This window comes from Astyanax mexicanus, chromosome 10 (genome assembly GCF_023375975.1).
Source record: "Astyanax mexicanus isolate ESR-SI-001 chromosome 10, AstMex3_surface, whole genome shotgun sequence".
NCBI lineage: Eukaryota > Metazoa > Chordata > Actinopteri > Characiformes > Acestrorhamphidae > Astyanax > Astyanax mexicanus.
In genome coordinates this window covers 16941650-16961297 of record NC_064417.1, presented here as the reverse complement: position 1 = coordinate 16961297, position 19648 = coordinate 16941650, and the positions used below count along the sequence as shown (strand labels likewise).

The 19648-nt window shown below is 39.3% G+C and overlaps 1 protein-coding gene across 1 annotated transcript in view; it reads right to left on the bottom strand.

The window, feature by feature from the left end:
* LOC125804707 (cyclic nucleotide-gated cation channel beta-1-like) overlaps positions 1–19380 on the bottom strand; it is a 47504-nt gene extending 28124 nt beyond the window's left edge. The window contains exons 1-6 of the mRNA XM_049483969.1: positions 19198–19380; positions 15570–15672; positions 15190–15231; positions 14463–14487; positions 14294–14384; positions 10572–10684 (exon numbers count right to left, since the gene is read on the bottom strand). Coding sequence (XP_049339926.1) covers positions 10572–10684; positions 14294–14384; positions 14463–14487; positions 15190–15231; positions 15570–15672; positions 19198–19238 — 415 coding nt within the window. The 5' untranslated portion in view covers positions 19239–19380. The remainder of the gene's footprint in view (positions 1–10571; positions 10685–14293; positions 14385–14462; positions 14488–15189; positions 15232–15569; positions 15673–19197) is intronic.
* Positions 19381–19648: the final 268 nt, after the last annotated feature.

The following is a 19648-nucleotide window of genomic DNA, read 5'->3' as shown; positions in this document are numbered from 1 at the left end:
TAAAAAAGTTAAATAAAATAAATTTATGTTCAGTCAAAGTTCTTTTCTCTTTTATTTTTCCATTTCAAAAACTCCAGCATTTGAGTGAGAATAAGCATCTGTTGAAATTCTTAAACAGCAGGGGATTAATCACGCAATGGGTATTTCTGCCGCCAAGATAGAAACACACCAGAAATTTACCTGAAAACACGTCATTTCCAGACCACCACACCCATTGGCGTTAATATATTCCAAAAGTCCAACGCTATTTTAAGGACGCGTGCACAAGGACTGTTGACGGGGTGTACAATGGAAACGCGCCACGCTACACGCCTTGCGCGGGGTGTACGATAGGACCCTATGTAGGCAGAAGTGCATAGTCCAAATTGGAACGTTGTAGGTATTGACCCAAGGACTCCAGCAAAAAAAGAATTTTGAATGTAGGTCTTATGGTTCTGGAGTCATTGAGCAAAATGTGAAAAATGAACTTTCCTTGTTATAGCGCCACCCATTGACCAATCTGTGCCATTTTTGTTGTCCACCGAGATGCACTAATTCAACTTTAGGTTGCCCAATAAGAATAAGAATAAGAAGAAGAACAATCTGAGCAAAAACAATAGGGTTCTACGCACCTTTGTAGGGGAAAAAAAATTGATTAAAAAATTTAGATGGAGTTTAGTGATGAGAGCTTTCAGACACTAATCTTTATTCTGCACTTAGCTGATCCCCATTTCACTAACTGAGAGACTAGGAACTTGAGCTGGGCGATTTGGCCCAAAAAAAATTCAGATTTTTAAATCGATTTTTTTCCCCTACTAAAAATCAAATTAAAGATGATAAAGAAATGTTTAAAAAATAGTTTTTATTTATTTAGTTTTCACTTAAATGTCCCCTTTGTGCTTAAAGTGCAACCAGAAACCAGCAAACTATTGTAAACAGTGAGAACATCTAGTAACTTTTAGAAAGCTTTCTTCAACATAGTTTAGGTACTGACACAATGCACCCTCAAACTTAAAAAATAGAACAAACAAATAGACAAATAGAAAGAAATAAAATGGTGCCCTTTTTAATAAAACTTACAAAATAAAAAACAAGTACAATTTAATATGCTATTAAGCAAAGACTTTCCCCATTGGGGGTGGCTAAGAGAAAATTAAAACTCTTAGAAAATCGATTTTCATAAAAACACATCATCCTTAACTGTAAATTCGAATTAATCGATAAAATCGATTAATCGACCCAGCTCTACTAGTTACACCAACTGAAATTAGATTATTTATAAATTTATACAATCATTTACTTTTTATATATTGTAGGAGCCAAATGCCTCCTAAATAGCTTTAGTCTGTATATATTGTTTTATTTTTAAATGCTTTATTACTAAATGTGTGTTAATTTTATGTTCACAGCAATAGATTTATTGTAGTTCTTAGCCTTGAACTGACGTGATACAGCACGTCATAGGCCGGAATAGGGGTAGTTTTTCGTTAAGCTGGGGAGCCGCATGGTTTTCTGACCGTGTCCTTGCGCTGTGGACTGAATTAAAATATTCAGATGGAAGAAAGTGGATATAAGATACACATCTGTTGGATTACTCTGTTTTGTTTTGTTTACGCTGAATAAAAGTCAAGAGTTGAAACGTGGATTTGCTGGAAACGAGTCAGTTACGCGGCTCTTTTTTTTTTTTTTTTTTTTTTTACTTTCGCTTTGGGAAACCCACTACATTGGTCAAAAAACCTTTGCTCCTTATCGGACAAGGACAGGATTTCAAGAAAGGACGAACTTTGAGGTACATCAGCCATACGGCCAGCTGCAATTAAGGATATTTTTGGATTGCTGTCGTCCGGAGCGAGCATTTTTGGTGTGGAATCAGGCTCTGTACCAAGACTGACCCCTGATGATGTAAATTCATTCAGACCGCTTCAACCTCAGCCAGATAAAGTAAAGCATTCAAAATTACAAGCCACAGACAAGTGTGTTGTAGAAACGCTGTGTAATGTTATGTCAAGTCAGAACAGCATCACTGAGCTTATGAATAAACTGCAAAGAATTTCTACATTGCCACCACATACCTGTCTTCAATGGAGACCCCTTTGAATATAATAGCTTTGTAAAAGCCTTTTAAACACGCTGTTGAAGCACGTGCTGATAGTCCTATCTGTCTATTTTCTGGAACAGTTTACAAGAGGACAGTGTAAAGAAATGGTTAAAAGCTGTCTCCACATGAAACCAGAAGCAGGTTATTACAAAGCCAAGCAGCTTCTTAAGAAGTATTTTTGAAATGACTATCAGATTGCTACTGCTTACTGAGTCCTGAGTTGGCCTAGCATAAAAGCAGAGGATGCAGAATCTTTGCACGCCTTCTCACTTTTCTTGACTGGATGCTGTAACACAACGACAGAAGTGAGTTACATGGAAGAATTGGATAATGCTGGCAATATGAAGGCTGTTGTCAAAACTGCCCTAAAAGTTGTGTAAAAGATGGAGAGCAACAGTATGTAACATGCAGGTGCAGCACAACACAAGAGTGAAGTTTAAAGAACTTGTGCAGATTTCCAGCAAACATTGCACTACATTTTGGGGATATAAGGGACAGAATGACAGCTGATAGTCCAAGAGAACAAGTGGAGCACAAACTGCAAAAGAAAAGTGGAGTAAAAAGAACATTTAGCCCAAGCATCAAGCAGCTAAACGACACAAGTGACGCTACCATGCAAAGTGGTGTTGTTGAGTCTGCTGAAGGAACATCAAAGTCATGTCCTTTTTGTAAAGTTGATCACGACTTGCAGTCATGAAATAAACTAAAAACAAAGTCCCACAAGGAGAAGTTAGAATAGAGAGCAAAGGACTGTGTTTTAGCTGTCTAAAGCATGGTCATATGAGCAAAGTGTGCAAGAACAGAGCAAAATGTGAGGTATGTTTTCTAATCCATCCCACCTTGTTACATATCAAGAGTAAGGAGGTCACAGTTAAGCAAGTAGACCAAAACAACCCTAGTGAAAGACAGTTAGTGACTAGTGCATTTATTGGTACAGAAACCAAGTGCTGTGGTCCCACTGGGGCCGGTGAGGGGGGTTGTATTCTTCCAAATGTTCCTGTCAGAATCAAAGCCAAGAAAGGAACTAAAACAGTTCAGACTTATGCATTTCTGTACCCAGGAAGTTCCTCTACATTCTGCACAAAAGCATTAATGGATGAGTTGCAGCTTATTGGAAGGAGAAAAAACATACTGGTCAAAACCATGAATGATGAAAGGCCTGTGCACACACATGTTTTGTCTGGTCTGGAAATCAGCAGCTTAACAATGGATGATTTTATTGATCTTCCACATGTTTACACACAAAAGGTGATACCTGTAGGAAAAGAGAACATTCCACACAGCAAGAATTGGAAAAGTGGTCCTACCTTAAGGGTGTCTATCTGCCCAAACTCCAAGCAAATGCTGGATTGCTAATTGGAGCTAACACACCCAAGGCATTGGAGCCGTGGCAAATTGTGAGCAGTGTCAATAATGGACCATATGCAGTACGAACGAAGTGTACTTGAAAGTGTACTACTGCGTGAAAGTAGTGGAAGTACAATCTCAAAGGCAGGAAGATAGATGAAGGCAATAGTGAACCGTATATCTGTGGCATGTCTGGAGGACTTGTGGTTTCGTCAGTTTGAGATGGATTTCCCAGAAAAGGCAAAACACGATGCAGTGGAAATGTCTAGAGAGGATCACCAATTTATGGACATGGTCATGGAATCAGCCAAGCTTTTTGATGGTCATTACAGCATTTGCTTACCTCTGCGGAACAAGATGGTGCGCATGCCAGCCAATCGTAAGGTTGCTGAACAAAGAACGCATAACTTGCAGAGGACATTTCACAGGATTGCAAGTTTTCGACAAGAGTATGCTTTTTTTATGAATGATCTGATCAAAAGGGGCTATTCAACAGAGCTCAAACACAAAGAAGGAAAGGTATGGTACATCCTGCACCATGGTGGGTACCATCCTGTCAAACACAAGCTACGAGTGGTTTTTGACTGCCGGGCATCCCTTCAGGGTATGTCATTGAAGCAATTGTTGTAAGGGCCAGGTTTGATCAGCAGTTTGATTGGTGTTGTCATTCGATTTTGACAGGAACCCATTGCGCTCATGGCAGATATCGAGGTCATGTTTCACCAAATCAGAGTGCCAGAAGATGACTCAGATCTTCTGAGGTTTCTTTGGTGGAAATATGGTGACTGTAACAATAACTTGGAGGACTACAAAATGACTGTGCACTTGTTTGGTGCCACATCCTCACCTAGTTGTGCCAGCTTCGCACTGAGAAAATGTGCTGAAGAGCACAGCGCACAGTTCAAACCTGAGGCTGTAGAAACGGTTCTATGCAATTATTATGGAAGATTGCCTTCACTCATTGGCCCCTGAAGAGGAAGCCATAACAATGTGTCAAGATCTGACAGAACTTTGTGCCAAGGGAGGTCTTCACCTTACAAAATGGGTGTCTAACAGTCACAGAGTGCTAGATACAATTCCCAAGCATGAGCTGGCTAGTGAAGTGAAGAGCTTGGACCTGGATGGAGAGAAGCTTCCACTTGAGAGAGCACTTGGACTAACTTGGTGTGTGGAATCAGACACATTCAAGTTCAAAATTACTATTAAGGACCATTCGCTGACTATTAGAGGGCTACTTTCAGTTGTTAGCGTCATTTACGACCCGTTGGGAATTCTGTCTCCCATTATCCTATGTGCAAAGAAAATTTTGCAGGCCCTTTGTAGAATGAAACTAGGATGGGATGATGAGCTGCCAGTACACATTAAATGCCTCTGGTATAAGTGGTTGCACGGACTAGCTTTGCTGAAAGACTTTGGCATTCAAAGATGCTTCAAACCTGATGGCTTCAGGAAACATACATTCATTCAGTTGCATCACTTCACAGATGCAAGCAAAGATGCATATGGGACAGTTAGTTACATTCTCTTGAGGAACAAAGACAACCACTGTTGTCTCACTGTGAATTTCATGGGCAAGGCCAGAGTGACTCCTCTTAGAGTGCCAACTATTCCCCGTATGGAGTTGACAGCTGCTATGATGGCTATCAAGATGGATGGTGTACTGAGAATAAAGCTGCAATGCGATCTTGCTGGTTCAATCTTCTGGACAGAGAGCACAGTTTTGCTAAGCTATCTTCAGAATGAAACCTCACGCTTTCGCACATTTGTGGTCAACAGGGTTTCTGCTGTTCTGAAAAAGTCCAAAGTGGAGCAGTGGAGACATGTCAGCACAGATGAGAATCCAGCTGATTATGCCAGTAGAGGACTAAAGGTTGAAGACTTCATGAAAATTCAAGCTTGGATTTCAAGTCCAGATTTTCTTTCTCACTCTAAGGAATGCTGGCCAAAACGTTCTGATAATCAGATGGATGTCAAGACAGTGCAGGAAGAGAATCCCATAGAGCAACTGATTCGCTATTTTTCCTCATGAACCAAATTGAAGGGATCCGTGGCATGGTTTCTGAAGCTAAAGGCTTTATTGTTGGAAAAGAACTGCATGCAACCCACAGTAAACCTGACCTAGATGAAAATCAATAGATTGCTGCAGTAGAAAGAGAAATGAGCCTGTTCAAGACGAGCTACAAGGCAACATGTCTTTGTATGAAAGATCTTAAAGAGGCAAAATTCAGATCATTAAATTATGTCAAAGAGAAAAGTTTTCTGACGAAAAAAATCTGCCTTAAGCAGAGAAAATAATGTCAAGTGGTGCAGCATTATATGTAGGCTCAATCCGGTACTTCAAGAAGGAGTGCTGCATTTGGTGGTAGACTTCATTGGTCAGCTTTGCCAGATGATTGTAAGGGGCCTGCTATTTTGTCTAAGAACCTTCCCATTGTTAACTTCATTCTAAAAAAGATTCACAAGGACACCGGACATGGAGGGAGGAGCCATCAACATTGCAACAGAAATTCTGGATTCCTTGTGCAAACTCAGCCATTAGAAAGGTAATCTCCAAATGTGTTACATGTCGTCATTTACATGGACCTATGGGAAAGCAACAAATGGTAGATCTTCCAGCTGATAGTCACACTAGATGATCCACACTTCTCTAGAACAGGCGTTGACTACTTCGGACCACTCGAGGTGAAACAAGGAAGAAGTTTAGCTACTCGCGCAATACACATTGAACTTGCTTCATCTCTGGGCACAGACTCATGCATAAATGCCATCCGGCATTTTATAGCACGAAGAGGACAAGTCAAGGAGCTCCGTTCAGATCATGGTACTAATTTCATTGGGGCTGAACGTGAGTTATGAACAGCTATTGCTAAATAGAACACCTCATAGACTGAACACTGTTGTCATGAACATGAGGTTAAGTGGACTTTTAATCCTCCCACAGGGTCCCACCATGGAGGAAGGTACTGAATTCTACTTTGAATTTGAAGGTCTGGAATCCGCCCTTCTCCACAATCTTCCTCAGGGTCCGGTCACCTCTTCTCGTTGTGCAGCGTTTTCTGCCACACTTTTTCCTTCCCACAGACTTCCCACTGAGGGGCCTTGATACAGCACTCTGGGAACAGCCTATTCGTTCAGAAATTTCTTTCTGTGTCTTACCCTCTTGCTTGAGGGTGTCAATGATGGCCTTCTGGACAGCAGTCAGGTCGGCAGTCTTACCCATGATTGCGGTTTTGAGTAATGAACCAGGCTGGGAGTTTTTAAAAACCTCAGGAATCTTTTGCAGGTGTTTAGAGATAATTTGTTGATTAAGATGATTAGGTTAATAGCTTGTTAAGAGATCCTTTTCATGATATGCTAATTTTGTGAGTTTTTTTGGGTTTTCATGAGCTGTATGCCATGAAACAATTAGGGGTCAGTAATGTAGGAGCCAAATGCCTTCTAAATGGCTTTAGACAAGTCTGTATATATTGTTTTATTTTTAAATGCTTTATTAAAAACTTTAGCTTTCGGAAAACCCACTACATATATTTGTAAACTGAAATTTTGTGTATTGGTAGTTTAAAGCAAATGTGATGCACTGTACTTCAATTGTATGTAAATAATTGTGTGAACCCCTTCAACCAACCTTGCTTTATGTCTCTTTTTTCAAACTGCCATGTTCTATGTTTAGACCACATTATAATTTCTATCTGTGTCATGATCAATCACAGCACAAAGAAAGAAGGAAACTGTCCTGCATAGAATGAGTATATTTAGGTCAATACATGCGTTTCCTTTTTATATTGTGATTTCTTTCTTTCTTTTTTTTTTTTTTTTTTTTTTTTTTTTAAGAATGTAATACATTTTGCAAACAATTAATATCTGGCTACTTGGGGAATTTGACATGCTCTAAAATAAGCTTTTTACTTGTTAATAAAAGTAAAACCTGTTTTCATGCAGTAGATCTTGATAATTATGTTACATCCCCTACAGCTGTGACATACATGGGTAAAACATGGGTTTTCTTGACTTAAGATAATTGTCTAAATGAGGAAATATTCATATGAACATGTGAAAGTATATTTTAGAAAACATGTTTATTCTATAAAGTGTAGGAGGTTTCTAGAAGTTAATAAAAAACGTCACAGAAAATTGGCTGGTGGAAAAATAAAATCATAAAATAAAACATTCATATAAAAAGGGGAGAAACATTCGACATGTGGTATCTCAAACAAAAATACGGAGAGGATCACACCCTAAAGTAGCCATAGAGTGTCTTACATACACATATATACATGCGCTCAAACACAAAAACAAACCAGTCATAAAGTTCTGGAGTGACAATCCAATTAACACATTCTTAAACAGCACATTTCCCCTAGTTTTGGTGATGGGCAGTTCTTCGCACTGTCACAACCTGAAAAACAAGACACAACAGAATGTATATTAGACAAAGTAAAGCAAAAAATAAATAATTTAATATGAATGATTATAATGTAAAGTTTTTGGAATCAACATGTATTTGGATGCCAAACAGATCAACCTGAACTGACATGAATTAACAGCCAGACTGTCCAGGAAAGATATTTATATACACATATATAACAGCTAGCCAATGCCAGCGGGTAAAATAGGGAATCTGGCATTAGCATGGTGTACTAACCTTGATAGTTACATACACAAGATATCTAAATAACTAGTATAAAACAGAACTAAACTGATTTCGTCAGTAAATAATAAACCACTGAGTTATCAGGATCAATGCCAGCTACCTAACCTCACATAAGCTAAGATAAACTAATTTAATTTTACCTCATCAAAGCTAAACTAACGTAAACTAACTTTACCTCACCTAAACTAAGCTAAATTAGGCTAAACTAGGATAAACCAAGATAACCTAGGCTAACTTAACCTCACTTAACCTAACGTAATGTCTCGCTCTGAGCCACTTCCATTGAACAATGGAACAAGCAACCATTTCAGCAATAAACACTAGTTTTAAGAGTTTTTACAAACATGAGGAAGAGTAAACAAGTTATAGGTTACTTACGACTGTAGAAGCTGTGTTCCCCCGTCATCTTCCACGGAGCTTTTCCACAGGGGAAAAAGACTCTGCTTCCACAGGTTCAGAGCTGTGTTGTGATTGGCCAGATGTGAGCTCGATTGGATCTGCGCTTGTTTGCTCATGCTTTGTACCCCGGATGTTGCCCTGAATATTTTACGGACCACCTGTTTACAACTTGAAAGCATCAAGGCCCCCCTTGTAATAATAATAATAATTATTATTATTATTCTAACAACAACAATAATAAACTATCTAAAAAACAGAGTATAATAAACTCTTGCTACCATAACTTTACCCTAAAACGGTGATTTTTAACTGGAAACATGCTCTAAAATTGTGCTTCTTTTGTATTTTTACCTTTAAATATACACATAGGAGTAGCACGGATTGACAGTGTAGCACAACTTTAATATATAATATATTATATAATTTATATTTCTATAAATCCGTTTTCAGCTTCTCCTCCGTGGTTGAAAGGCAGCTGTTCTCTCTCACAAAACAACGGAACTTTTTGCCGGAGGTTTCTCTTTATTGAAACGAACAGGATGCGCTGTGCCTGGTAGCAGGGAGAGGATGTGTGCGCACGGCACTAACACTAAAATTTGATTTCAAGTCGCGGCCGCAAAATATCGTTCTTCGGGCCACGAGTTTGAAACCCTGATTTAAAGTGCTCCCCACAGACTACTGTCTCCTTCTGAGGATGAGCCTGCCGACCCCTGCCGAAAACTATATATGTAATGTTTAACTTGCCCTGTACCTGATCAGCAAATTACTAAATTGTGTGTATTAATTTATGATTGCATGACTTACTTTCAGCTATAATGAACAAACATTAATTTAGCTAACTAGTTATCTAGAAGCTGGATGTAGAGGATAGACAGAATGTAGTACAGTACTTTATGTTGGTAGTTTAAAGCAGTTTCTTAACCCTGATCACTATACTAAAATTGTGTGCTTTCCACCAGATCCAACTGATTAGCTAATAAACAGTCCTTTTTTGAGTTTAGCTTTTAAAATCCCTTAACCCCCTATGGAGCCTAAATTAATCATTATGTATATCCAGCAGTGTATTAAACACATCATACCATCACTTACTTTATTAAGTGCCCTTAAGCCGAGAAAGCTCTAGAATATGCAGAACAGTGGGAAGTTGCAGTAGAATATGTAAGAACAGGGTTAAGAAACACTGATTTAACCTGACTTCTGTTCATTTGTAGTTCACAGTACGACCACAGTAAGACCACATGTCCTGACCTCTAATGTTTGTATTAACTTGCTTAATAATAATAATAACTATTTTAAATATTAGGTGATAACTGATCAGTTTTTGTAAAACAACAGTAATTGTAATGTGGAGTAACATGTTTAGGATTGTGAAGTCATCTTTACTTGGATGTAACAAATAATAAACACAATACAGAAAAAAGTAAGAAATAGTTACTTTAACTGGTAACTAGTTACTTTTATAGTGGAGTAACTCAGTAACTTAGTAACTTTTTTGGAGAAGTAACTACTAACTATAACTAATTACTTTTTCAAAGTAACATGCCCAACATGCTGTGGGGATGCTTTAGTGCATATGGACCTGGAAATATCTGGGAAGGAATCATGAAAAAAGAAGGATATGTAAAAATGTAAAAGAAAATCTTAAGAAGTCAGCAAGATTACTTGGTCTGTGTTGCTGCTTTCTCCAACATGACAAAGACCCCAAAACATGTATCACTCCGCATGAAAAGCTACCTCCATAAGACCAAAATGAATATTATTGTCTGGTCTGCACATGAATGCCCTTACATGAATCCTACTAAAATTCTGTAAGATGAACTAAATAAGAATGTTTATGCCAGAGGGTCATCATATCTGGAGTAGATTGGGAAATTTGCAAAAAGAAAAAAATGACTGCAAAAAGAGTACACAATTGACTGTTAGCATTAGGGGGCTAATAATTTAGACCATAATAGTTTTTATTTTTTTGTGAAATAATTTCTGCAAGTACAATAAAGATACAAATAGACAGTAATGGTGTGCTCGATACAAACACTTTTAGTTTGTGTATACTGTTGTTATTGGTCATATTGATATTGGCATCTGTTGAGGTTTTACCTTTATTTGAGGAGCGGGATGATCTCTGTGAGCTGTTGTCTGGATAATCAGGTGGTCGAGGAACATGGTGAGGCAGAGCATTCTGGAAACCAGTCTTTATCCACTCCACCACTCTGTTTAGAGTAGAAAGGGAATGGTTACCAGCTTTACATTAAACAACAGTTAAATTGACAATGGTTATTGTTTTTTTCTAATTCATGCCTTAGGTTGTGGATGCAATCCTGCCAAGACCAAAGATGTAGCTATGATGACAGAATGAAGCTTGCAAGGTGCACAGATTAGGAACTAGTTTCAGCTTTTAGTAATGTGGTCATTGGCATAGGAACCGTGGAGGAGGGGGGCGGGGGCTGGTGGTGTAATTTATTATTTAGAAGGGGTAGAAGAGACTGTTGAGCTGGAGAGAGAGGAAATGTGAAGTGGACTCAAATGAACTAAATTGATCAGGACTGAACTGATCAAAAAAAGCACAGGTTCAGAGAAGCAAGGCTTATATGAGTACATCTTAAAGAGTATTAATAGTGTAGGCCCCTTAGGACTAATAATTATTTTAAAAAATTTCAACAATTTGTTTCAGTGTCATAAAATGTAAAAAAAAAAAAATCTCTCTCTCTCTCTCTCTCTCTCTCTCTCTCTATATATATATATATTTCATGTAATAACGTAAACAGTTAACTTGTTTATATATATATCTATCTATATATATATAAACAAGTTAACTGTTTACGTTATTACATGAAATCCATTGTTGATATACTGTTTTGCATACTTTATTGAGGAATGGACTGACTGATATATATCTGAATATATCTGGTCCTTTAGTAAAAGCTCACGATACCACTTTTAGGTCACCAACAGTCATTTTGCAGAATTTCTGCACCCTTTGTTAAATTTTAAATACACTGAATGAAAAAAAAAATACACATTATAGTGTTAAACATTTCCTGTTTAGTAAATGTAAATGTCCTGCAGTTAGCAGCTTCACTGACCCGAGCTTTCGCCTCTTTGAGTGCCAGCTTTATAATACTACTACTACTACTACTACTACTACTGCTAATCATAATAATAACACTAATATTCTGTTATATAACCAAATCTGTTATATTATTTTAAATATAAAATAATAACTGATTAGTTTTTGTCATATGTATATAATTCAGACATTATTTCTTTCTAACAGCAGTAAATGTCATGTGGAGTAACATGTTTAGGTTGTAAAGTGATCTTTACCTGGATGTAACTAATAATAAACAGAATACAGAAAAAATGGTGTATTTGTGATTAAAAGTAATTTCACAAATGTTGTTCTAAGTCACAATAGGGTCCTAATGTCAAACACGGTCCTACGCCCCTGAATGTGGTGCATATCGGTTGAATAGATAGCACTCTCTTTCCACCCCTCACCACTGTGGAATACCCTGTACCAAGGTCAGGCACAACCACTGTAAAAAGATTTGTGGAAGCCTGGGCTTCTGGTGCTACAGTTTCTCACATGCTCAGTGAGTTGAAAGATGCCAGTATTGTAAACATCATTACAAGGTTAAAAAAAATGGAGAAATCTAACCACAGCATCAGCCTGAGAACTGTAGTCTGATTTAAATATTGGTACTGTAAAATGATAGCAAAAGTCATAGTAAGGGAACTGGAGATAATATAACATTATGATAACTTAGACTGTATGTTGCACCTTATTTTCAGTATGCACACTTTTATACACCGTATCGGTACTGCACTCTCCTCATGTGCCTGTATGACCTCCCTACAGCACCTGGGCTGCTCCTGATGAGGCGGCGGATGTTCTCCTGAAGAATCTCCTCCCAGACCTGGATTAAAGCATCATTCTACTCCTGGACAGTCTGTGGTGCAGTGTTGCGCTGGTGGATGGAGCGAGACATTGTGCTGGATTGGATTCAGGTCTGGGGAACGGGCGGGGCAGTCCATAGCATCAATGCCTTCATCATGCAGGAACTGCTGACACACTTCAGCCACATGAGGCTGTGCATTGTCCTGCATCAGAAGGAAACCAGGGCCAACTGCACCAGCATATAATCTCACAATGGGTCTGAGTGTCTCATCCCGATACCTAATGACAGTCAGGGTACCTCTGGCGAGCACATGGACGTCTGTGCTGCCCTCCAAAGAAATGCAGCCCTCCTGCTCCCATCCATGAAGAGCACAGGGCGCCAGTGGCAAATCTGCCAATCTTGGTGTTCTCTGGCCAATTGCCCCGCATATATTTTGGTCATTTGGATTTTAGGACATCATATAAACTGCAAGGTTTTTATTGCTTTGTGTTAAAATTCTACCATATCAATTTAAAATATGTTTACCATAGTTAATATCCCTGTAGTATTGTTCAGAACAGAATCAGTTACACTTGTGTACAATTATTTGAGTTTCACAACACCAGCAGATGATTTATTTGGAAATCAAGGGACCAGTGTTTGGAGGAAGAGTGAAGAGACACAAAGTGCAAGTTTCTTGAGTTCTAGTGCGCAGTTTCCATAATTCCAAAGTGATGGTTTGGAGCAGTCACCTGCTGGTGTTGGTCTACTCTGGTATTATCAAGTCCAAAGTCAGTGCAGTGTTTTTCTGTAAAATCTTACAGCACTTCCTGCTTCCCTCTCTTAACAGCTTTTATAGGGATGCAGATCTCATTTTGCAGCAGGACTTGGCACACTGCCAAAAGTACCAAATTGTCTTATCTAATATTCAAATTTTCTGAGATATTGATTTTCCTTGGCTGTAAGCCATAATCATCATTAATAAAAGAAATAAACTCTAAAAATAGATCACTCTGTGTCTAATACATCTATATAATATGAGTTTCACATTTTGAACTGAATTACTGAAATGAAGTAATTTTTTAATGATATTTAATTTTTTGGAGATGCATGAGGACATAAAGGATAAAAAATACTCCACTAGGTAAACTTGTGATCGTTCTTTTTTTAAATTGGATTGTTAATAAAGAATAGTCTAGAAACCATAGCCATGGGAAGATATTTTGTGGTGTTATGTTATAGTAACTACAGATTTTAATAAAAATATATATATATATATTTTACAAACAATCATTTTATGGAGTTAAAAATACATACAAGTATCCTAGAATCTCCTGAAAATTACATCCAGCTTCACCACGCTCACACCTCGCCGAATATCTGTTTGGTTTATCCTGCAATACAAAACGTTTCTAGCCCGTGTATGATCTTGTTTTCGTGTTTTTTCCGACTTTGATTTCTGCCTGCTCCCTATGTATTGGATTCCAGTGTATGACCTGGACTGTTTATTCTATTTGGATTATTGCCTGCTCTTCGCTACTGCCTGCCTGTGTATGAACTCTGGACTGTCTCCCGTTTAGGGTATGGTTTCTTTCTGCTGCGTCTCACTGGTACTGAACCTGTTTGCCTTGACTACCCCTGTAACATCTATCCGCACCAGTCTGGTTCCTGTCTGGCCCTGAGAGTAGGAAGTACAAATGGAGGGCATGATAATCGACCAATTAAACAAATAATCATCAGCTTAGTTGACTACTAAAACAGTCATTAGTTGCAGCCCTACTCTCTAGTGATGTCAACAGCATGCAGCGCTATAGGGGCCAATTCCCACATAACCATAAATAAATACAAATATTGCTGAAAAATCAAGAAATACAAATAGATAAATGTTGAAAAATTACTATTTTAACAATTTAAGGTATAATAATAACGCTTTGAACTTACTTTGGTTGGAACTGAGCAGAAGGCTCTTCTGCAGATGCTTCATCCTCTGATACCATCTCCACCACTGGAATATGGGGTAGCGGCTCTGCGTCTGAGCGTAAAAGTGTAAAAGTGTAAAAGTGCACAAGTTGTAAACTTGTTATAACCGATGTGCTGTACAGATACACACCTGGAAGTTCATCAATATTGTGAATCTGAAAGCAGAAGTTATCAGACAAGCATTAATGTATAAAACGGTATGAGATTCTATTTAATTATCAAATTAAATCAAATTATTTGTATAGCACTTTTTTTACAAATAATATCACAAAGCAGCATTAATACAAATGATCAAGCTAAATCTAAAACCATCATTTATTATTTATTTATTTTGTAGAACTGCACTTAACTGCAATAAATGTATTGCCACAGACATTTTATTAATAATAGTGTTGGATAGCCTAAAGTTTTATCACTAAATAATTGTTATTTAATGTATTATATTTACAATTAATATATATATATATATATATATATATATATATATATATATATATATATATATATATATATATTCACTGGGTTATATACTATAGCATAAACTATAAACATACTTTATACTAACAACACAGCAATCAGTAAAAAGTTAAAAATATGAAATTACATTATTTATTTAAAGATATTAGCTGTCACAGTTCAGCCTTCCTAATTTATTTACTGGTGTCAGTTTGAAAAAGCAGGCAGATTTTTGCTACAGTTTGAGTGAGTTGGTCTTAAAGCAGTGTGTAGTTGCAAGGTCAGAGGAGTGGGTTAATATGGTGTGCATTAACAGTGGTAAGACATTGTGGTGAACTGACTAAATGGGTTTTAAGTGAGATTCATAGGAGAGGCCAGATACAGCATGCAGCTGTACTTACACATGTCTCTGCCTTACACTCCGCTTCATCGACCTCTGAAATCTGAACAAGAATGCAGTTACAAAAAGCTGAAGAGCTAACTGGTCCTGGATATCTGCTTCTGGGACATGCCCAACATCTGTATGATGTTAATAAAGGTGATCATATTTTACATCTGTTCTCATAATTACATTTAAATCATGTGATAATATATGGACCATTATATGTCGAAATGATGGGTTTAAGACTAATACTGATTTTGACCTGCTCTTTTTGTTAAAAAAATTTAAACTATATTAAATTCAAAAACAAAATCAATTGTAATGGTTTACATTATTTAAGCTATTTCAAGAAAATAGCAAGGGTATCCGAATAAAAGTGAAAAGTCATTGTAAAATCACCTCTGTTGTTTCATCAGGTTCGTCAATATTTTGGGTGTATTTGGCTTCTGGCTGGGGCACGACCTTCACAATTCCCTGAGATATCCATCCAATTACTCCTGGTCTGTTGGAGGAAAAAAGGTTGGAGTTTACCCTGAATAAAACCTTGATTTTTTAAATAATTTAACCTGTTCATAACTCCACTATCTAACCACATTATAACTCCATGATCTAACCTGTTCAGCTCCATAACCCAGTCATTTCACTTCTTCTGCTATTTGTAGGATTTTAACAAATATTAAAATCAGCTCCCTCAAACCCACAAATATTCTGCTGCTGAGGTACGTATGTCATTATTTCATTGGTATAACTAATCCTGTAAATACTATGCTGCTAGCTGTACTGCTTTATGAGCCTGAAACTTCCTGTGGAAAATGAGTTGGATAACAATAATAGCAAGGATACACCACATGTTTTTTTCTTTTAATGACACCTCAACTGAGGCTCGGCTCGAGCCCACAAATGCTGTTCATCTGTGGAATTAATAAGTCTCCTCTTATGCCAAATTCATGCGAGTGAGAAGAAGAGTCAGAGGTGGAGGAAGAGTGAGGGGAGGAAGAGTGAGAGGGAAAATAAGAGTAAAGGGGAAGAAGAGTCAGAAGGCGAAGAAGACTGAGAGTGGGAGGAAGAGTGAGATGAGGAGGAAGAGTCAGAAGGGGGAGGAAGAGACAGAAGGGGAAGAAGAGTAAGAGAGGGAGGAAGAGTGAGATGAGGTGGAAAAGTGTGATGGGAGAAAGAGCGTGAAAGGGGGAGGATGAGTTAAAAGGAGAGCAAGAGTGGGAAGGGGAAGAAGAGTAAGAGGGGGAGGAAGACTGAGATGGGAAAGAAGAGTGAGAGGTGGAAGAAGAAACAGATGGGGAGGAAGAGTTACAGTGTGAAGAAGATTCAGAGGAAGGAAGAGTGAGATGGGGTGGAAGAGTAAGAGGGAGAGAAAAAGTGAGAGGGGGAGGAAGAGTGAAGTGGGAAAGAAGAGTGAGAGGTGGAAGAAGAATCAGATGGGGAGAAAGAGTTACAGTGTGAAGAAGAGTCAGGGGGAGGAAGAGTGAGATGTGGTGGAAGAGTAAGAGGGAGAGGAAGAGTGAGGTGGGGAGAAAGAGTCTGAGGTGGAGAAAGAGTGAGATGAGGAAGACGAATTACAGTGTTAAAAAGAGTCAGAGGGGGGGGAAGAGTGAGAGGGGAAAAAAGTGAGAGGGAAGGAAAGATGAGATTGGGAGGAAGAGACAAAAGGGGAAGAATAGTAAGAGTGAGAGGAAGTGTGAGATAGGGAGAAAGAATTACAGTGTTAAGAAGAGTCAAAGGGGGAGGAAAAGTGAGAGGGGAAGAATGAGAAGGGGAGGAAAGGTTAGATGGGGAGGAAGAGTGAGGGGAAGAGTAAGACGAGGAGGAAGAGTAAGGTTGGGAAAAAGAGTCAGAAGGTGGAGAAGAGTGAGAGCGGGAAGAGGAGTGAGATAAGAGGTAAGAGTGTGATTGGAGAAAGAAGGGGAGGAAGAGTAAGGTGGGGAGGATGAGTCAGAGGGTGAGGAAGAGTAAGAGGGTGAGGAAGAGTGAGAAGGGGAGGAAGAGTGAGAGAAGAAAAAAGAGTGAGAAGAGAAAGTGTGAGAAGGGAAGAAGAGTGAGATGGGGAGGAAGACTTACAGTGTGAAGAAGAGTCACATGGGTAGGAAGAGTAAGGGGAAGGAAGAGTGAAATGGGAGGGAGATTGACATGGGGAGGAAGAGTGAGACAGGGAGGAAGAGAAAGAAGGGAAGGAGAAGTGAGAGGGGGAGGAAGAATGAGGTGGGGAGGAAAAGTCAAAGTGGGAGGAAGAGTGAGATGGGGAGGAAGAATTACAGTGTGAAGAAGAATCAGAGGGGGAGGAAGAGTAAGGGGAGGAAGAGTGAGAGGGGAAAGAAGAGTAAGGAGGAAGAATGAGAAGTGAAGGAAAGGTGAGATGGGGAGGAAGAGTCAGATTGGGAGGAAGAGTGAGAACAAGAGAAAGAGTGAGATGAGGAGGAAGAGTAAAAGAGAGTAAAAATCAGAGGTGGGGAAAAGGAGAGTGAGGTGGGTAGGAAGAGTCAGAGGGAGAAGAAGAGACAGAAGGGGAAAAGAGTGGGAGGAAGAGTGAGATGAGGAAGAAGAGTGAGAGGGGGAAGAAGGGTGAGAGGGAAAGGAAGAGTGAGATGGGAGGAAGAGCCATGGTGGGAGGAAAAGTCAAAGGATAAGGAAGAGTGAGGTGGGAAGGTAGAGTGAGGTGGGGAGGAAGAGTCAGAGGAGGAGGAAGAGTGAGATGAGGTAGAATTACAGAGGGGGGAAGAGTGAGAGGGAAAAATAGAGGGGGAAGAATGAGAAGGGGAGGAAAGGTGAGAGCGGGAGGAAGAGTGAGATGAGGAGGAAGAGTGAGATATGGAGAAAGAGTGAGAGCGGGAGGAAGAGTGATATGAGGAGGAAGAGTGAGATATGGAGAAAGAGTGAGAGAGGAGGAAGAGTGAGAGGGGGAGGAAAAGTCAGAGGGGAAAGAAGAGTGAGGGGGAAGAATGAGAAGGGGAGAAAAGGTCAAATGGGGGAGGAAGAGTGAGATGGGGAAAGAAGAGTAAGGAGGAAGAATTAGAAGGGAAGGAAAGGTGAGATGGGTAGGAAGAGTCAAATGGGAGAAGAAGAGACAGAAGAGAAAACAGTGGCAGGAAGAGTGAGATGAGGAGGACGAGTGAGGGGGAGGAATAGTGTGATGGAAGAAAGAGGGGGAGGAAGAGTGAGGTGGGGAGGAAGAGTCAGAGTGTAATAAAGAGGATGAGGAAGAGTGAGAGAGTTTAAGAGTGAGATGAGGAAGAATTAAATCGTGAAGAGGAGTCAGAGGGAGGGGAGGAAGAGTGAGATGGGGAAGAAGAGTGAGAGGGAAGAGAAGAGTGAGATGGGAGGAAGAGTGAGGTGGGGAGGAAGAGCCAGAGGGGGAGAAAAAGTCAGAGATGAGAAAGAAGGAGATAAGAAGAAAGACAGAGAGGAGGACAAGTGAGAGAACAGTGAGGTGGGGAGGAAGAGTCAGAGAGGAGGAGGACTGAGATGGGGAGAAAGAATTACAGTGTTAAGAAGAGTCAGAGGGGGAGGAAGAGTGAGATGGGAAAAAGGGAGGGGGAAGAATGAGAAGGGGAGGAAAGGTGAGATGGGGAGGAAGAGTCAGAGGGGGAGGAAGAGACAGACGGGGAAGAAAAGGGAGAGCGGGAGGAAGAGTGATATGAGGAGGAAGAATAGGTGGAGAAAAAGAGTCAGAAGGGGGTGGAAAAGACAAAGGGGGAAAAAGAGTGAGAGCGGGAGGAAGGGTGAGATTCGAAGGAAGAATTACAGTAACAAGAAGAGTCAGAGGGGTAGGAAAAATGAGAGGGGGAGGAAAATGAGAGGCTGAGAAAAAGTGAGAGGGGAGGAAGAGTGAGATGGGAAGGAAGTGCAAGAGGGGGAGGAAAAGTCAGAGGGGGGAGAAAGAAGAACATCAACTCTTCACCTTGTAACACAAAATCATTCCACAGCTGAGAATATGTGTATTAATACATCCCACTAAAACAGATCTGGTGCATAAAAATATGTTTTTAGTGTATCTCTCAAAATCAGTTAATCCTACCTGTCTGAACTATCCTCTTGAGGTAACTGAAAGATAAACATATACAGACAGTTTTGAGAATTCAATGTTATTGGTCATGTTGTTTTATGTATGTTATTATTATGCACTGTGTAGCAGTTTATCCTTTGCCTCAGAGTTGTCTTTGAGCTGAAGAGGACTTCCTGCAGGCTGGGGCAGGGCACTCACAAAGCCATTCGAGAGCCAGTTCAGCACCCCGCTCTGAACGCTACAAGGACAAGGAGACACAGATTATATAATCTGTTTCATTACATTAAATTACTTTACATTACATTTGGCAGACGCTTTTGTCCAAAGCGACTTACAATAGTGAAGTACAAAAATAATAGAAGTTAAAGGTAAAACATTGTTTAGATAGGGCCTAAAGGAGGTCAAAGGGAAATAAAGGGATAGAGAAGTGACGGAGGGGAAGAAGGAAATGAGGTTAGAAGTA